The 18876-nt window shown below is 38.9% G+C and overlaps 1 protein-coding gene across 2 annotated transcripts in view; it reads right to left on the bottom strand.

Annotated features, from left to right (window-relative positions):
* The window catches only part of MAP3K5 (mitogen-activated protein kinase kinase kinase 5), a 235541-nt gene that overhangs the window by 86181 nt on the left and 130484 nt on the right, over positions 1-18876 (bottom strand). For both annotated transcript variants that reach the window (XM_032274669.1, XM_032274670.1), the window contains exons 10-13: positions 17944-18097; positions 12382-12489; positions 3790-3839; positions 924-1019 (exon numbers count right to left, since the gene is read on the bottom strand). In XM_032274669.1, coding sequence (XP_032130560.1) covers positions 924-1019; positions 3790-3839; positions 12382-12489; positions 17944-18097 — 408 coding nt within the window. The remainder of the gene's footprint in view (positions 1-923; positions 1020-3789; positions 3840-12381; positions 12490-17943; positions 18098-18876) is intronic.

Raw genomic sequence — 18876 nt, 5'->3', positions numbered from 1 at the left:
ATTAGTCCATAAAAGAGCTAGGAATTTTCTTATTTCCAAGTGTTTTCTTTTTCCCTTACCACATGTTTTATGATAATAAAGATAAAGCTCGAGCCAAGAATTGTGGATTCAACAAACACTTTTCTTTTTCACATCAAGATAAAAATGAATGAGTGTATATTGTAGCTAGCATATCGGTCAGTTATAATGAAGTCAAATAGTAATTATTTAAATAAGACCAATCCGCAGCAAAATTCTGAGTCCAAACTAACTTTCATTTACCCTTTGGCTTCTAAATTATCACTGACTTCACTAGTTTCCCACAGTCAATCACAGTGTTCTAAAGAAGTAAGAAGAATTTAATTATTAGCCCAAGAGACACATACAATGGAGAAAAACATAAACATACAATGCAGTCCATGGATTTTTGCATGATCTCTTTTAGTGCTATAGATCAGATCACTGGCTCTTAATTCAGGCTTCATCCCCACCAGAACATCCATTGTAATTAGTCTGGGGGGGACATTATTTTTTTTTAAAGCTCACCAGGTGAATCTAACTAATATAAGCCAAGGTAAAGAGCTAATATTGTGGATAATAATGAGATGATTTAAAATAATTTGAGGATGAAAATTCTGGTAATCATATACAGTAGGTGAACACTTGAAATATGAGTTATAATATTTAACAATTAACCAGTAAGTATTGGTTAATGTTTTATCTATGGGGAAATAAGTTATGACTAAGATACAGTCTGACTTATTAAAGAGAACTCCTCGAAAATCTATTAAATTCATGACATAATTATAAAATATTAGCCCAAATAAAATATTTATATAACCCCATAGCCATGAATTCTTCACAGGAGGTCCATGTTCACCCATTAGTTGAAAATAATGATCAGGTAAGAAGAATCTTTTTCACACACAATGACTAATACATACTTTTTACAATGAAGTTCTGTACAGAAATAGATTTGGAAATCATCAGAATTGTGGAGCACATACAGAAAACAGCATCTTTCTTCAAACTTAGAAATACTGAAACAAACAAGCAAAGAAGCATTATTCAGAAAACTATCAATTCTACGGTCCTATGATGAAAAAGAAATATGTTTTAAATTCAATCCCATTGATATCAATGTTGTTTATAACAAGAAGTTAGAAATAGCACTTTAAAAAGTGGTATTTCCCATACCGCACTACTAAAAATTATTTACTCTTCTGAGAAGTATCCTCCTTCTCATGTGTGCAGAGGAGGGTGCTCTAGGGAGTTGTAAGCACACATAAACCACACATCCTTTCAACAGAGCAGGGAAAGGTGTCCTGCCTGCTACACTATTCTGTGTGCTGGGAGGAAAAGCATAAATACCAATTGGCTGGCTGACTTCAGTGATTCTGGCCCTATGCAATCTGTGGAACAACGAAATGTTTCCAAAGCTGGGCAGGCAATTTGTGGAGGCAGTAAAAGCACCTCATTCGTTATAGAGATTTTAGAGGAGTAAAGCCATGTGCAAGCGCACTTGGTTAGGACTCAGCGGGTGGCTGACTTTACGGCAATATAAAACAATTTTGGGTCGACCCTCGAGACCATGCTGTTTTATGCCAGGTGTTGGCAACCATTTTCTGTAACAGATCAGATAGTAAAACACTTTAGGCTTTTCAGGCCAAACTACGTAATTCTTCCACTGAAGCACGAAAGCAGCCTGAGATGATGCATAAATGAATGAACATGGCTGTGTTTCAATAAAACTTTATTTACAAAACAGGTAGGGGACCAGATGTAGTCCATAGGCCACAGTTTGTCGACCCTTATTTTATGCCTTTGTGCCTGCTGTTCCTTCAATTTGGACCGCATGCCGTTTTTTACTTTTAAAAGAAACTCTATTCACGATTTAAGGCCCAGGTTAGACCTTACCTTCTCTCCCTGCCCTACTTCTGCCCTAAACAGAAAGACTTCCTCTTGCACCTGTGTCCTCTGAGTATACTTCTTTCATTGCTCTTCTCAGACGGTATTGTCATGAGTTGTTACATGTCTGTTCCTCTCCCTTGCTGGGCTGTGAGCTCTTTAAGAGAGGAGTTGATGTCTTGTTATTTTTGTACCTTCGGCAGAACGGGGCTCAACATTCGACACACAGCTCGTGCTCAGTTAATGCCCACTAACTCAAGCTGTGCATTTTCCGAGGAGATGCTAGGCAAGCTGCTAACCTAGCTGGATTTTCTTCCATAGTTTGTCATCTCTTCTTTATGGAGGAGGAGGCCAGGAAAAATGAGCTCTCTTTGAAGTCACAGGCTACAACTCAAATTTCTCAGTACATAAGCCAGCAATTGCCAGATTGCTATGTATAGGTCATAAATCACAACAACTGTTATGTAGGGCTACCACACTTAATTAAAGAAAATTAATTCATTGGAAAACAGATGTGATAAAGTAAAATTTACATTTACCACACTTTCTTAAATGGATTGCTTAAAAATGCAGCAATAAATAATGAGTGCCTTGCTAATGACTGGCTTTAAAAATTAAATATTGAGAGTACAGCTTTATTTGAGAAAAGTATCGACTGAAAGATGCATAATGAGTCAGTCCATCATCTTGCTTGTTTCTGTTCAAATCGTTCATGAGGTAACAGGTAGCCTTACCAGGAGAACTCCAATTATTAGTGACTCAGACTGCTCTACCAATTTATGCTCTAATAAAACCAATTACTATTATCATTCCAAAAGCAACAGGATATTGCATAACCAGCCTGCAAAAATCTGTTGTCTCTCATTGCTATGATGTGGGGATAAACAGTAGTAAGCACATCTAATTTGGTTTGAAACTTGCAAGAGTTGATTTAGCGTGAGCTTCAACAGAACAATTATTTGAAGACTTCACCACTCACTCTTGAGTCTTTAAAAAAATTCTTATTTCTAAATCCTAAGAAATGGCATTTTCTGAGCTACTGGCACTGTGACAGTAGTCAGAACTGCAGCTCACCACTGTAATCTCAAGATCAATGCAGGAAAGTGACCTTAGGAAATTTTTTTTTTTTTAATGGACTCCCTATCATCTGAAGTCATTCATATTAGTGGGAGGGGTCAGGCAGGGTGGCTCACACCTGTAATCTCAGCACTTTGGGAGGCCGAGGCGGGCAGATCATGAGGTCAGGAGTTTGAGACCAGCCTGGCCAGCGTGGTGAAACCCTGTCTCTTCTAAAATACAAAAATTAGCTGGGCATTGTGGTATGCATCCATAATCACAGCTACTTGGGATGCTGAGGCAGGTGAATTGTTTTGGACCCATGAGGTGATGGCTGCAGTGAACCAAGATCAGGCCACCGCACTCCAGCCTGGGCAACAAGAGCAAAACTCTGTCTCACAAAATAAAATAAAATAAGATAAAATTAGTGGCAGGACACAAGCTAGTAGATGGCATGTGTGCTTTGGATCCATGCAAGGGGAGATGAGTTCCTGGTAAACCGAAAGGAGAGAAAATCATCTTATTAAACAAACCAACAGCTCAGCTAAAGAGGACCTCCACCTGACTCAGTTTTATCTACATTTTGATTCTGGTCCACAGTTTGCATTTCCCCCCACAGCTGCCATATTTTAAGTAGGTCACAAGCACAGTCAGTTCAACCAGCAGTGAACATTTTGTTGCAAATCTTTTCCTAATGGAGATAGTGACACAGAGGAAGCTTGGGCATTTCCAGAACGATTCTTAACATTCTTTGTATTTTAAAATCAAGATTAAAAGTTCTAACCAGCCCATGAATGGTGCAGAAAAATGTCTTATAAGTAAACAAAATGTACCAAAGAAACTTACCTCACTCCCCTGACGGAAGAGGCACTGAAATTCCACTCATGTATACCTTTCTAGAACAACAAAATAGGGGTCATCCAGATGGAAAATAACGTAACAACAATAATTTTGTTTAACAGCCATTTTTCCTGGCACACTATTTTTCATGGAAGAATTATCCGGATGGAAAGCACAATTCATTCTCAAGTTATAAGGGCAATGTTTACTTAATTCCTGTACTTCAATAAAACAGCTTCCAAAAGAAACTAAAAGAATTCATCTCATTAAATTCTACAATTTGATATTTAGTAACTGTTGTGTGTTAATTTTTAGGTAAAAAAAACTCAATGACCAAGGTAATGAGATTATTACAGTTGAGAAATATTTCTTTTCTGAGAAAGATAAGCATTAATTTGAATAACAGCAAGGTTTTAAAGATAATTATTTCTGCATTATCTTTAGTTAAGATTTCCAACCAAATAGGCGGTTCTATTTCTTCAGAAAGTTGTACAGCAAGAATATATGTGAACACTCATGTATACAGTGCACATCATAACTACAAGGTATTGCTACCTAATTTATGCAAAATTCAATATGCGAATAAAGTTTGAACATAAAAAATTTGATTGTCATACTATAAACATAGGTGATTTGCAGACCCAAGGTGAAGAAAAATGTGATAATTTATTTCTTGAGTTTATTCATTAAAGCTAAGTTAAATATATCAAATTCATATGTTCCTAAATTAATTACAAAATGGATCAAAAATTCCTTTTAAACTGCATGACAATATAAAATTAATGGCATAAATGTTTGTACAGAAATAAAGTAGTTGATCCATGTGTCTAAGCTGAGCAAGTATAGTACAGCAATAAACTGACCCTGAAATTCAATTCTGTAAATTTCAAACAACCAGGAAAAGGAGTTCTTATCCACCCACTGCCAGGAAGCTGAGGTCTTGCCTGGGCAAATGAGATGGGAGAGACAGCCTTCTGGCTCTGAGGTGGCTTAGAACCCTCATTTTGGCTAAAGCAACTCAAAAGCCATAATTTATATCTATAGCCCATAATTATTTGCTAGGGCCATGCAAGTTAAAATAAAAATAGATCCTCTCAAGTCAGATGTGAATTTACTAAAAAGCTAGTTTCACTGCATATCAGTCAGGTCATGAGGATGTGACCTGAATGAACACAGAGCAAATTTTGTTGCATGAAGTCCAGGAGGGAAGATACCATAAAAAGGTACTCATGGCACGTGGTGGCTCTCTGAACCAGAGTACAGAGGGTGTGAAATTAAAATAGCAGCCTGGAGCCTCAGCTGGTAATTTGGAAAGTTGCTTCTAAATCCTGTTGGCCTCAGGTGAACTTCTAAATATATATATGACCCCGAAGCTGCAGCTGTTACCTGTACACCACTTTCGTACAATGCAGCCTTATCCTCAGAGCCTGCAGCTGAGCTGCTTTCCAAGATCATGTCCAGGAGCAGAAGTGGGAGGTGAGTGCAGAGCTGAGCCAGTGTGCAAACCCACCCCTGAACACAGCAACTGGCAAATACTAACAAGAGTGCACTGGTAAAACCCATCTTCTAACAATCCTTTTCTGGGAACAGCCAAGTAGAGATTTTCCAGATTGACTGGACTGGTTTTGTAGGAAAGGAGTGGAGCATTTCCAGAATGCTTGGTTCCTGAACGGTTGCCAGTGCTGCCAGGAAACGTTCCATTTCAGTGATGTAAAGCCCAAGCCCTGGGATGGAAGGTGAAGGAGGCCTCTCTCCCCACCTACCCGTAGGACCCACCACAAGGAGGCGCTGATGAGCTACAAAGCCAACAGGTAGTTTAAAGGCTCCTGGAACCTGTCTGGGAATCAGGGAAAAGGGCGGGGCCAAAGGCAGCCCTGCAGTGATAATTAGCCCCAGCAGGCCTCAAACCAACACTTAACCTAATTTAATCAGCACAAGCACCATTTTCTAGGAACTGGTTAGCCTCAGATCCCAGGCCCCAGTTAGGGTCAGAATAGGAGCTGGAAGTTAATACTGTAATGACTGAAGGAGGCACTGGCAGGTCCCTAGGCAACTGTCATTCCCTGCAACTCCTCTGCTAACAAAAAATACATTTTGCCCAGGTTCAGGTGGCAATGTTTATGGATGGTGAAACTGATTAGTCTAAACTGGCCATGGTAAGTCCATTTGCCTTGCTGGGGATGGGTTTAGGCATAGAATGAAGGAGAGAGCTTGGTTCTCCTCCCCCGGATGCTGTCTGTGTGAGGTGATGCTTGGAATAGCTAGCTACTTAAGAACATGAGGGGAAAATCAAGAGTATGCAGAGAAGCCAGAATTCAAAATTCTGATACTGAATTCACCCTCAGAATCACCCCACCTCAAAATTATGTTTTCATCCAGGCTGGAGAGTTGTGGTATAATCATAGCTCACTGCAGCCTGGATCTCCTAGGCTCAAGTGATCCTCCGGTCTCAGACTCCCAAGTAGCTGGGACTACAGGCACATATTACCAAACCTGGTTAATTTCTAAAAAATTTTTTTGTAGAGATGGGGGTCTTGTTACATTCCCCAGGCTGGTCTTGAACTCCTGGCCTCAAGCAATCCTCCTGCTCTGGCCTCCCAAAGTGCTGGGATTACAGGTGTGAGTCACCATGCTTGGCCTGTAATTTCTTGTAATATGAAATACCATTTCTTTATTATTTAGGCTGTTTTTAGCTGGGAGTTTGTAGCAGAAAGCATCCTTGGTGGATGAGAGCATCAAATCATCTTAATCTAGAATCTTCCCTCATAGGTTTCCCGGGCCTTCTGTGAGTGGCCACTGGCTGGAGCTGGAGTGAGGGAGGAGAGTCAGTACTGAGTCCTCCACTAGACCCCTGCTTTTGTTTGAAAACTCAAGAGATAGGCTGAGGGTGCCCAAGCTTTAACCCCAAAAAGGGGGAAAAAATCTAAATAAGCATTTAAAACGTTTTGCAAATAACTTCTCTCTTCCTCAGTCTAAGGTTTTCTTTCGTTGTACACATACAGACTTTCTTCAAGGACTAACTTACTTTAAGCAGCAACCATTCATTCAACAAAGAGAGAACTGTTAAAAGATTGGGATTTCAATTAATGTTACCCCTAAATGTACAATGGCTAAGAGTCCCTGGGAATTGGGAATTGGTATATAAAATGCTTAAAGTTTTGAAACTATGAAGTATATACTAGCTCACAGAGTTATTCATTCCACATTTTAGAATAAAAATAGTGAGAGAAGGAGTGACTAAAGAAATAAGCATGATAAATGAAAAGCTACATTCTCTATTCTAATTTTAGGAAAAATTTGTAAACATTCTATAGTTAAAAACAACCCGTTTCTAGTTTAACATAAGATCTAAACTGGTTGCTTCTCTGTTAGTTATAGTTGTTTTAAGGTAACAAGGTAATAATAAAGTTTTTTTGTTTTTATTGCTTGCCCTCCTTCCAATTTTACAACTTTTATTATAAAAAATAGAGGAAATGGTAGTGATAATGAATACATTATGGATAGAATGAGGGTTTGCAAATAAATTGACATAAATTCAAAATGGAAACTGATATAAGAAAGGTTCAACTTTTGAATAAGGAGAATTTTTAGCACTAAAAGTTACAGGAAATGAGGACAACATAAATTCTTCCTGATCAAAAGATGATGAAAATGGAAAATGAACAGTTCGCAACTTAAATCTGTAATCCTATTTAATGCACTTGTTTATATCCTAATATATATCCTAATATTTCTTAGCATAATACAAAAACGGTCTCAATAATTGCCACAAAACATAAGAGAATTAATACAAGGCTGACTTTACCGAGCAAAGAACCTCCAGGAAGGAGAAAACAATATCAAATAGCTGGAAATAGTACTCATTTTCCAAAAATCTCTGGCTTACTTTCTGTTCTTTTTCTGTCTTCCAAATTCTTCTGGCTCTCCACTCATTCTCTAGGCCTCGCTAGTCGCTAATTCCTTTAGCCCCACTCTGTTTCCAAGTGTCCTTGGACAACCTTACTCTTTCCAATCAAGCCTTTGAAAATCTCCTCTCCCAGTCCCGTTCTCTTCTCCACAATGTTCATGTCTCCTAACTTCTCTGTTTCTGTGCTTTCCACCAGATGATTACTACATCTTAGCTTGTGAGAACATGTATGCATATACCCGCATACATGCAAAACAATGTAACTACTGCACTGCACTTTAAAGCTGTATCACTAACACGTATGTAGATAGTTATATTGATTATTCCCAGTTTTGGCACTGGATGATTCCACCTGGAGTCTTGCCATCAGTTTCCACGAAACACATCAAAAATGAAATTCCTCATAATTCCTCTACAACTCAGGTTTTCCTTCTAACGATCCTACCACCTTTATTGATGCAATCAAAACACCTACTCCCCCTTTTTAGTCCTTCTTCCTAATTTGTGATTAAGTTGTACACTTTTCTTTTCAAATCATCTGTCCCTTTGCAGTCACAATCATATTATTCCACTGTAGGATCTCTACCCGCCTTGCATCTAGCTAGTTCCTCTAATAGTCTTTTCTGTGACCCTCCAGAGCCTAAGACTTCAGAAATCGAATGTCAAGATCAGATCAATCTTATAGCTATACTAGCAACCATTACGGAGCGCTTGTTCCAAGCCTTTTAGCACTGTGCTAAATGATTTCCATTTATCCTCTCACTTAATCTTCACAACAATTCTATGAAATACTGTTATTCTCATCTTACATATATGGCAACTAAAGCCTGAAGAGTTGAAGTGGATGCCTAGGCCACAAAGCGGGCAAGAGCTAATGTCAACCTTCGCACCTATGCACTTTGATGCTGACCCTGGGTTCATAACTCACATTCTGTTCTGCCTTCATGCCGGCTCTCAGATTTTCAGAAACTGCAGCGATGTCCTGTTTCCTATCAAGACATGTTTAAAATTCTCCTTCCTAGCTTACATAGCACTCCAGAGTTTTATGTCATCCTGTCCACCCAACTGTACCTCCCCCCTCCCTCAATGCATTTCCCCTTGTGGAATGAGTCAGGCTCTCCAGCCCCTGAATGTCCCACGCTTGCTTTCACTTTGGTGCCTTGGTTGGAATTTTGCCTTCTTCTAATCTAGTTTGTCTTCCCGTGTTCCTTCATCTCTTCTAGTTCTACCCACAGCCGAAGTCCAGGTTCCACTTCCTTTAGGAAGCCTTCTTAAAGGACTCCATGTCTCCCTGGTCTTCCTCCTCAATGAACGCCACAGACCAAGAACCCATAGCGTCCTCTATAGGAATCAGCACAGGCCCAAAGTCCACAGAACTCAGAAAAATGCTGGTAGATCCCTCTGCCCTACTATCATCTCCACAGTGCTTTCCTCGGGTGGAACACGACGCATTTTAACATGATAGAAATGCTGCTGATGGGTTGCCGGGGCAATGACTTCTTTCAAAGTGTTTCCTCTACCACTTTGCTCGTGGAAGTTGGTCTCATGGGAAACTATGTCTTAGCAGAAAGCCTGTCTTCAAAGTCCTTTATCAAGGAAGTTTTCTGCTATGAATAAATGAATATCACAAGTAACTTTTTCAAGTGTTTCTCCATACAATTGGCACTCCTAATAATGAAAGAGAATCAAGCTTCTGACTCTGCACATAGTGGCAAATGCTGGCATGTGCAATTTGGGGCTTGTTGGCTGAAGATCCTTAAGTCAACTCAGCCTATGAGTAGAGGGTCTCTAAAATTCAGGTGCAGCCAGTCTCAAACCGTCTTGTAAAAGTGTTAGCTAGGACAGTGTTTCACAAACTGAGATTGGAGAAGGACCACTGTTCTGAAAGATCCTACTGGTATTCCTCAGTGCTACTAGATGGACTTGGTGTTGAGAATGCTGGAGAGTTTTCTCCATGCTTATTATGTAATTTTATGTTGCCAACATTTAGTGTGCCTGCTAAAATACTAAGTTACAAGACTTAACATGACCAACTTTATCTAAACATGCAACAGATTAAAACATAAATAGCATGCATTCTGGGTGCTGCTTGTATCTATTCATTTTAAACACAAGACACTGCCCTTCCAAGAAACTATAGCACTGGGACTAGCGATTTCTTGCCACTCTGACAGAGGTCACAGGGCCTGCCCATGATTGACATCCAGGAAGGATCTCTCCCAGCTGACTTGGACACATCATAGCATGGGACATTCTTCTTGCTAGATCATGGGTTTGCTGTGTTGTTTTCCTGTCGAACTTCCTCAGATGGTGGTTCACCTATGTGAGGTCTGAGAGTCTACCCCATACAATTGTCCTCAGTAGGTCTGACATGCAGATTAGGAATCTGCAATTTATTTTATTTTATTTTTATTTAATTTTTGAGACGGAGTCTTGGTCTGTCGCCCAGACTGGAGTGCAGTGGCACAATCTAGGCTCACTGCATCATCTGTCTCCCAGCTTCCAGTAATTCTCCTGCTTCGGCTTCCCAAGTAGCCGAGATTACAGGCACGCACCACTACGCACGGCTAATTTTTGTGTTTTTAGTAGAGACGGGGTTTCACCATGTTGGTCAGGCTGGTCTCGTACTCCTGACCTCAAGTGATCTGCCCGCCACAGCCTCCCAAGGTGCTGGCATTACAGGCATGAGCCACTGTGCCCAGCTGGAATATGGAATTTAATTAAACCAGCTCCCTGGGTGACTCTAGTGCTGGTGTTCCAGGGAACCACATCTTGAAAAGCACCATCCCCAGGAACCAGCTTAGCTATAAAGCCAAGTATGTAATAATTCTTGAGCTACTACAATTGAGTAACTTACTATGTTTATATCCCTATTAAAGTTGTTGCCAACCATGGCTGCACATCAGAATCATCAATAAATCTTCATAAAAATGCATGTGTCCAAGCTTCGCTCTAAGTATAAGGGATTTCAACTCAGCTGGTCTCCTGGGATCCAGGGTATTGCAGATAATTCTGATGCAGAGTCAGGTTTGTGTGCCCCAATTCAACACCAACAACCTCCCAAATGATTACTCACATGCCATTTAAAGAGCAAAGCAGGGTTAAACTCTGGGGTTTCAAAGTTAGGATTTAGTCCACGTAATATGTACACTGCAGTGATTTATAATTTTTTGTTGTTAATGTAGTTAAGATATATTGAACATTTATTACATACCTGGCTCTGTGAAATGCACTCTACCAAATTATTTCATTTAACCTTCACAACAACCTTTGAGTGGACATTATTATCTCATTCTACATATGAGGACACAATACTTTGGAGAAGCCAAGTTGCCCAAGGGCAGTGGTGGGATTTGAATCCAGGTCTATTGACTCAAGTCTACATGTAAAAAAAAACTGTGGCCAGGTGTGGTGGCTCACGCCTATAATACCAGCACTTTGGGAGGCCAAGGCGGGCAGATCACGAGGTCAGGAGTTCTGAGAACAGCCTGATCGACATGGTGAAACTCCGTCTCTACTAAAAATACAAAAATTAGCCAAGTGTGGTGGCATGCACCTATAATCCCAGCTACTCAGGAGACTGAAGCAGGAGAATCTCTTGAACCCAGGAGGTGGAGGTTACAGTGAGCCAAGATTGTGCCATTGCACTCCAGCCTGGGCGACAGAGCAAGACTCCGTCACAAAAAACAAAAAACAAACCAAAACAGCCCTGCAAGCCCATCCCAAATTTACTTCCTGATTCCATATCCTGCTTTATTTTTCCCTTCTCATCATTGAATATACCTATTTTTTTAAATTGATTTATTGCCCTCTCTGAGTAGGAAGCAAGAACCATGAAGGCAGGAATTTCACTCATTTTGGACACAGCTGTTTCCTGAGGGTCTAACATCATGCCTGGTAGTTCCTGGACCAGAGTAAGTGCTCAATAAACATTTATTAAATGAGTAAGTCAATGAATGATGGTTAAATAAAATAAAATTATAAGGACATTTTGGAAAACAATTACGAGAAAGAAAATAAATGAACTATTTTTCCACAAGACTTCTCTTGTTTCTGTTGGTTTATCCTGTGAACTGAAGTCAGATCCTGAAAATGTCTGTTTTTAAAAAATAGGATGATTTGTACATGCATTAAAACGGATGAATAAAGAAGTGGAAAGGCTTATCCACATGACTCTTAGGAGCGGAAGTGAGACTGTTTTAAGATCCTTCTCAAAATAAGTGGTCGCACAGCCCACCTCACTTTGTGCACAGCACACTGAGTCAGTGGCTAATCCGAGATTTAGCAACTACTTAGATAACCAAACAGCTAGACGTGACGATAGCTATAACAGCACCAGTGTAAGATTAAAAGTGGCATTCTGACAGGCTTCCTAAAATTAACATATGCCTCTTTTATGTCATGTATTTTAAGTATTAGTTCTTTGATGCATAACTTCCAGCAGGAATTTACAAAACAGAACGCCATCTGTAATAAAAATCCAAATAGTTCAATGATATTTTATTAGTATTGATGAAAATTCATAATTCAAATGTAACAAGTTTTATAATACAGAATGCATTTATGCCAAGACAGACACGCAGCTGAGCTATTTCTTCTTAACTCACACAGACGTTTGCTGGAATGTGTAAATGGTAGAAGGTAAAGTCCTTTGTTAGTAATGCTCTTGTGTTAATAATTGCACAATTTACCTTGTCATCAGGAAGCACGTGCCAAATAGATATTGTTTTTTCCTCAACTTCATTGTTGATAGACAAATAAGAAGGCTGATAGATTTTGGTTGGTTCTAATATTAATACCTTGAAAAGATAAGGCAAAGAAACTAGCGTCAGTGACTTCAGATTGAAACCACTTAGAACTGCTGTAACCCCCAGCCCCAACGTAGAGGATTATAGGATGAGTCTCTGACTCTGTTGCTGGAGTAAACCATTTCAGTTTGTCTGATTGCTGTTTTTCCTATAAATCCTTCAAGCATTTTACAGTATTTATCAATGATCATAAGGTTCAATAATGCATTACCTTGTATTGCTAATAAACTTAGAAACACATTTTTGAAGCCCATATATTGGTTGAGCTATCCTGAGGGAATCTACTAGTGATTAACTTTTAAAAAATCTTCTATTTTATCATGTACTACATAAGCTATTTCTATAAATATAAATGTGTCAAAGAAAGACAGAAAAGGTCCATACATAGGATGTCACATACTTATTTTAGTTTTTCTGCTATCACACTTTATCATACAGATGCAGTAGTATGGTTTTCATACCCATGTAAATAAATTTAGAAATGGTTTTGGTTATTCCTGAAAGAGTTTTATATATAAATCAAAGAAACAAACTTAGCTATATGAAATAATAAACACGTTTTTTGCACTGCCTTTTGGATGAAACTGGCATCTTCAATAATGATATATTTAGCCTTGTAAGAGAAAAAGAGAAATCAAATTTGCTCCTATTTTAAAGTTCTATGAGGGGTATGTGATAAATGAGTTGAGAATCTCCATCAAAGGACTGCATGAAGTAGTCTATTATTACTAATATCTCACCATTGAAGTGAATAATACTAAAATGATACATATGGCCTGATTGCAAAGGCGCTACGATTCATTATCTACTTGTAGAGATGCTTAAAGACATCTTCCTGGCCCAAATGTCCTAGGCAAACTTCGCTAGGAATGTTTAAAAAAAGAAAAGTCAATATGTAACTAGTAGAGAAACTGGAATAGTCTTTCTACTCTACTGGTTTAACACTCAAGAAGATTACCCTTAGAACTAATCTTGAATCAAGCGAGTTTTCCAAATAAAAGTGGAGGAAAACCCCTTCAGACGGTTCCATTAATAAGGAATTACAGATTCATTATACAGTAAAACATGAAATGGACCCTCAGAAAGAAGGTACAAGAATCTGGGCATATTTGTTTTACTCTAAACTTACCCTAACAGTGCATATACTTAAGGTACAGGTAACTCAGGAAAGGGAGCTAGAAAAACCAATTTTTCTTTACTCTGGGTATTAAAACTGTTAAGGGCTCAAAGAATTCTCAGTCAGGCTTTAGCTGTGAAAATAAGATACCACAAATACACACACAGTGAGAGTCCAGAAGGGAACAGATTCTGACTAAGGAAGAAACTCACCCAGTGAATCAAAATCTTAATTCTAATCAATAGAGAGACAAGCGGTAATGATGAATAATGAATAATGAAAATCAACTTTCCAACTAAACTTTGCAGAAATGGTGCTCTCATTTCTGAGTACTGCAGTGTATATGAAATCAAAACAATAGAGAATAAAAGGTAGGCTTCCCAAAACATCATCCAACTCTCTTCATTGACAACTCAGAATATACCCTGTGCCCAAATTATGTGGGCATACTATTATATTCAACAGCAGAAAAGAACAGCACCAGCTCCTCTCTTGTAAAATTATGTCTTTGTTGTCACCTCAATATTTCTAATAGATAAAATCTGAACTATGTGTCCCTCACTTGAGATAGGAAATAAAAACAAGGTTGTAGCTAGCACTGTCTAATTAATTTGTTGAGCCCTTTGCTTTACTCTTGAAATGACAAAATGTGAGAAATTTGTAGCACACATTACGGAGGTCACAGAAAGGCTGGAAAAAAAAACAAGGAAATGGAGGTACTTTGACAAGGCCTTCACGCTAGATATAACTCACTTATGAGTTTATATATTCTTACTTTTAGTTTCTTGTTTTTAGGTTAACATTATAATTAACTGCTAATTTCATGTATCTGAATAAAAAAGGAAGACTGCAAGGCCTATAAAGAATAGATATTAACCAGATGTTTAGGTTTCTACAGCCTTTTAAGTACAATATTTCTCTTCTGCCTCTCTCCTGCCATTAGATAATGAGTTCACAGTCTCTAGATTTTTCAATGCAAGGAGGAAAGAAAATATACCAAGACGAGAGGTAAGAAAAAAAGAATAAATCAAAATGATAAATGATGGTACTATTCAAATCATTTCCCAAATAAACTTTCAACTTTCTTTTACCCAGAGCCACAGTTATTTCTTGGAGAAATTAGAATGAATATAGTATTGAGATAAATAAAAACAATCAAATAATATTTTCTAAAATAGGCCATCCTGGATTTTATTTAGATGCATTTCAAAAGAAGGAAGGACAATGTTATCCTAATCAACACCTACTGCAACCTTGTAGTGTGAGCCATGGAAGTTGTGATGCTAAGGACATGACAAGTTGCAGTGACCAAGAGAGCCCCACAGGTACTAAAAGGCTGCCTTTCTCTATGAGGGAGAGCATGGGTGGCAAATTCCAGAAGCGGTCACAACTTATTACCCAAATATTGGTCCTGTTTTTCTGCTATGCTATCATCTACATTGAGATTTAAAAATGATCCATATGGCTTCCATTACCTTTTAAAACAATATCTTTGCAGTTTCTGTAGTGCTTCATCACACACTTAAATACAGGAAAACACCTGGCTGGGCACGGTGGTTCACGCCTGTAATCCGAGCACTATGGGAGGCCAAATTGGGTGGATCACGAGGTCAAGAGATTGAGACCATCCTGGCCAACATGGTGAAACCCCATCTCTACTAAATATACAAAACTTAGCTGGGCATAGTGGTGCATGCCTATAGTCCCAGCTACTCAGGAGGCTGAAGCAGGAGAATCACTTGGACCCAGGAGGCAGAGGTTGCAGTGAGCCGAGATCATGCCACTGCACTCTAGCCTGGCAACAGGGCAAGACTCCATCTCGGAAAAAATAAAAAAGAAAACATTCAAGTGGTTAATCCTAAAGCAATTTCCATTAAATGTGGAGCTTCTTGGTAGACTGGCATTTTCTGTAACTCACACAGGTGAAGTCGCTGTAAGAACATTCAAGAAGAACTACAACTATGGAAAAGAAATTTTGAGCACCTGAGTTATGAATTATGATATAGGAATAGTATTTAGAGCTGAGTGGGAAAACACTGCATTTTAGAGTCCTGTCACAAAAAGACCCCAAACAAGCCACGAAGTTTCAAGAAGGAAATGGATTGCTGAGAAAAATCAAATATGCCACAAATACGTTGGCACGATAATAACAAACACCTATGTGCCTACCACTCGCAGATGATAACTAAATGTTAACATACTTTCATATCTGCTTCAAAATGTTTTCTAAAGAACGAAGATGTTGTAAATAAAGTTGAGGTCCTCAGGATCCCTTACACAATCCTATCATCCCCTTCCCAGATAATTTCCCAGAATCCCAGAATATTCAGCAATTCCTATGCCCACCAGCAGGCTCGAAAAATGCTCTTGTCTCCATACCAGTTACAACTGCTGTAAAATGTTTTAATTCTTTGAGTCCAATGGGAAAAAAAATAGTGTCTCACTTAATCTGCTTTTTCTTGACTAGCCAGAAGTTAATGATCTCTTCACATTACTTTTTTCTTTTTCTTTTGCTTATCAATTTATAGGATTTTTTTTGCATATTACCTAAACTGACTATTTTCCACATTTTTATAAAACATTTTCTCCTTCTAGCAGTTTCTATTTGGCATGCTCATGGTGTCTTTTTTTTTTTTAATCAAACAAAAATATCAATTTTTTAGTGACTTTTAAGTTCCTTTCTTGCTTAAGGATGCCTTTCTCAACTGGTGTTTATACCTATATTCTCCTAACTTCTCACTTAATATATTCTATTTATTTTTTATATTCACTTATTTGTATTTATATTATGACAAATTCTGTCAAATATTTTTAATTAACATATTTATATTATGAAAGACAAATTCATATTAAACTAATTTAAATGAGCTGAAAGTGACTAATTTGAATGGCTTCCTTTCATAACCAGTTTTCTAGTCCATCAAGTTAACAGTCAATTAAACACCAGAATTCTATGTTCTCTTCTTTCACTACATTTACTGCTACTCAGAGCACCAGCTAAAGGCAAGTTGCCAGCTCATTCGAAGATAAGTATTTTCCTAGGCTACACATTATCCAGGCTAGAAAATAAAGTGAAGTGTTTCAGTTAAAAGGCTTTCAATTAAAGACCCTGCTGAGCTCAAGGCTTCATCTGGAAGCAAGAGTAAAGCATGCTCATGTCAGCAATAGATTTAATTAAGTGAAGTAGGTGATCCTATCAACAAGAACAGCAAAACAAGATTTCACAAAAAGAATTGAGAACTGTCACCACCTCTGAGTATGGAAGATAGAGATTACAGAGCTCAAACAGAGACTTATGGCATCACTTTGATGTGAAAAGAAATTTGTACACACAGTGAATTGCCAGTAATTCTTTTTATTTTTTGGGACAGAGTCTCACCCTGTCACCCAGGCTGGCATACAATGGTGCAATCTCGGCTCACTGCAACCTCTGCCTCCTGGGTTTCAAGCAATTCTCCTGCCTCAGCCTCCCGAGTAGCTAATTTTTTGTATCTTTAGTATAGATGGGGTTTCACCATGTTGGCCAGGCTGGTCTTAAACTCCTGACCTCGTGATCCACCTGCCTCAGCCTCCCAAAGTGCTGGGATTATAGGCGTGAAGCACTGTGCTCAACCGTTGCCAGTAATTCTTGAATTGGATGCTGGACAGTATTAAGAACTATCAAGAGGGGGATGGCACCATCTGAGAAGAGCAATAGACTTTTTTAAGTGTGTGTGCATGTGTGTGTGCGTGTGTGTGTGTGTGTGTGTGTGTGTGTGTGTGTATGTTACACATTTAAATCTATATAGCTGAAGTCCACTAGAGACCAGCCAAAATGAGTTGCAGACCAAAAACTGCAAGTCATTATTTCCCATGGTCTAAAGTGTTATAAACAGGGATTGAAGATATTACATCTAACTCTGACCCAGCTGGGTAATGGATGGTGGGGATGGAATGACAATGCAGGTGAGCCTAATACTTTCTACTCCAATACGGGAGATAATACTGAAGACCATGCCAATACGACTGCAGGATTAAGGAAAAGCATCCATCAGTCTGACTGGAGCTAAACCAAGAGATAATCTTTGCATTGTTTAGGAAGTACACTTCACCACTTATCAAAAGGAACCAGCCAAATTCCATGGCAAAAACATAAAAATATTTCTCTGATTCTGAGAAATTATTTTTTAAAGTAAGCTAAAGCAAACCAATATGCAGGAAATAAAGACATTAACCAGGTGACTACAGTCTTAGGGCACAAAAATCAGCATCTAAGCACTGTTACAATCACAGTACAAGATGCTCTTTAAATAAAAAAATGTAATTAGATTTAAAGGAGGAGTACTCACTGGAAACCTAACCACAGTAACATCTGTCTTTGTGGCCTCCACCAGGAAATCCATCCAAAAGTCCACAAGCTCTTGCTTGGCCACAGGCTGTTCAGTAGTCAGTTTCACAAAATGCTTATATATCAAAATTGTCTCTACAATAGACTTGAGGTACCTGAGAAGTAAAAGACATAAAACATATAACACACAAATTTAGAACCACTTGTTCCCATGTATCCCAATCTAATTCTATAATTTATATATGACATTAACAGTTACACATTCATTACATTATTCATTATTTGTTACATATCATGTGCTTTCACACTTTCTTTTTTTTTTTTTGAGATGGAGTCTCACTCTGTTACCCAGGCAGGAGTGCAGTGGCTGCACTGACACAATCTCAGCTCACTACAACCTCCCTGTCCCTGGTTCAAGCTATTCTCCTGCCTCAGCCTCCTGAGGAGCTGGGATCACAGGTGTGCACCACTACACCCGGCTAAGTTTTGTATTTTCAGTAGAGATAGAGTTTCACCCTGTTGGCCAGGCTGGTCTTGAGCTCCTGACCTCAAGTGATCCACCTGCCTTGACCTCCCAAATGCTGGGATTACAGGCATGAGTCACTGTGCCTGGCCACACTTTGGATGCTTAGGCATTTTTTTGACATGGAGTCTCACTCTGTCACCCAAACTGGGAAGCAGTGGTGCCATCTTGGCTCCCTGAAACCTCTGTCTCCTGGGTTCAAGCGATTCTCCTGCCTCAGCCTCCCGAGTAGCTGGACTATAGGTGTATATGACCATGCCCAGGTATTTTTTGAATTTTTACTAGAGACAGAGTTTTACCATGTTGGCCAGGCTGGTTTCAAACTCCTGACCTCAAGTGATCCATCTGCTTTGGCCTCCCAAAGTGCTAGAATTACAGGTGTGAGCCACCGTGCCCGGCCATGCTTTCACA

Source organism: Sapajus apella, unplaced genomic scaffold, assembly GCF_009761245.1.
Source record: "Sapajus apella isolate SASKATOON/1434 unplaced genomic scaffold, GSC_monkey_1.0 scaffold6, whole genome shotgun sequence".
Classification (NCBI taxonomy): Eukaryota; Metazoa; Chordata; class Mammalia; order Primates; family Cebidae; genus Sapajus; species Sapajus apella.
This window is presented reverse-complemented; position numbering and strand designations above follow the sequence as displayed.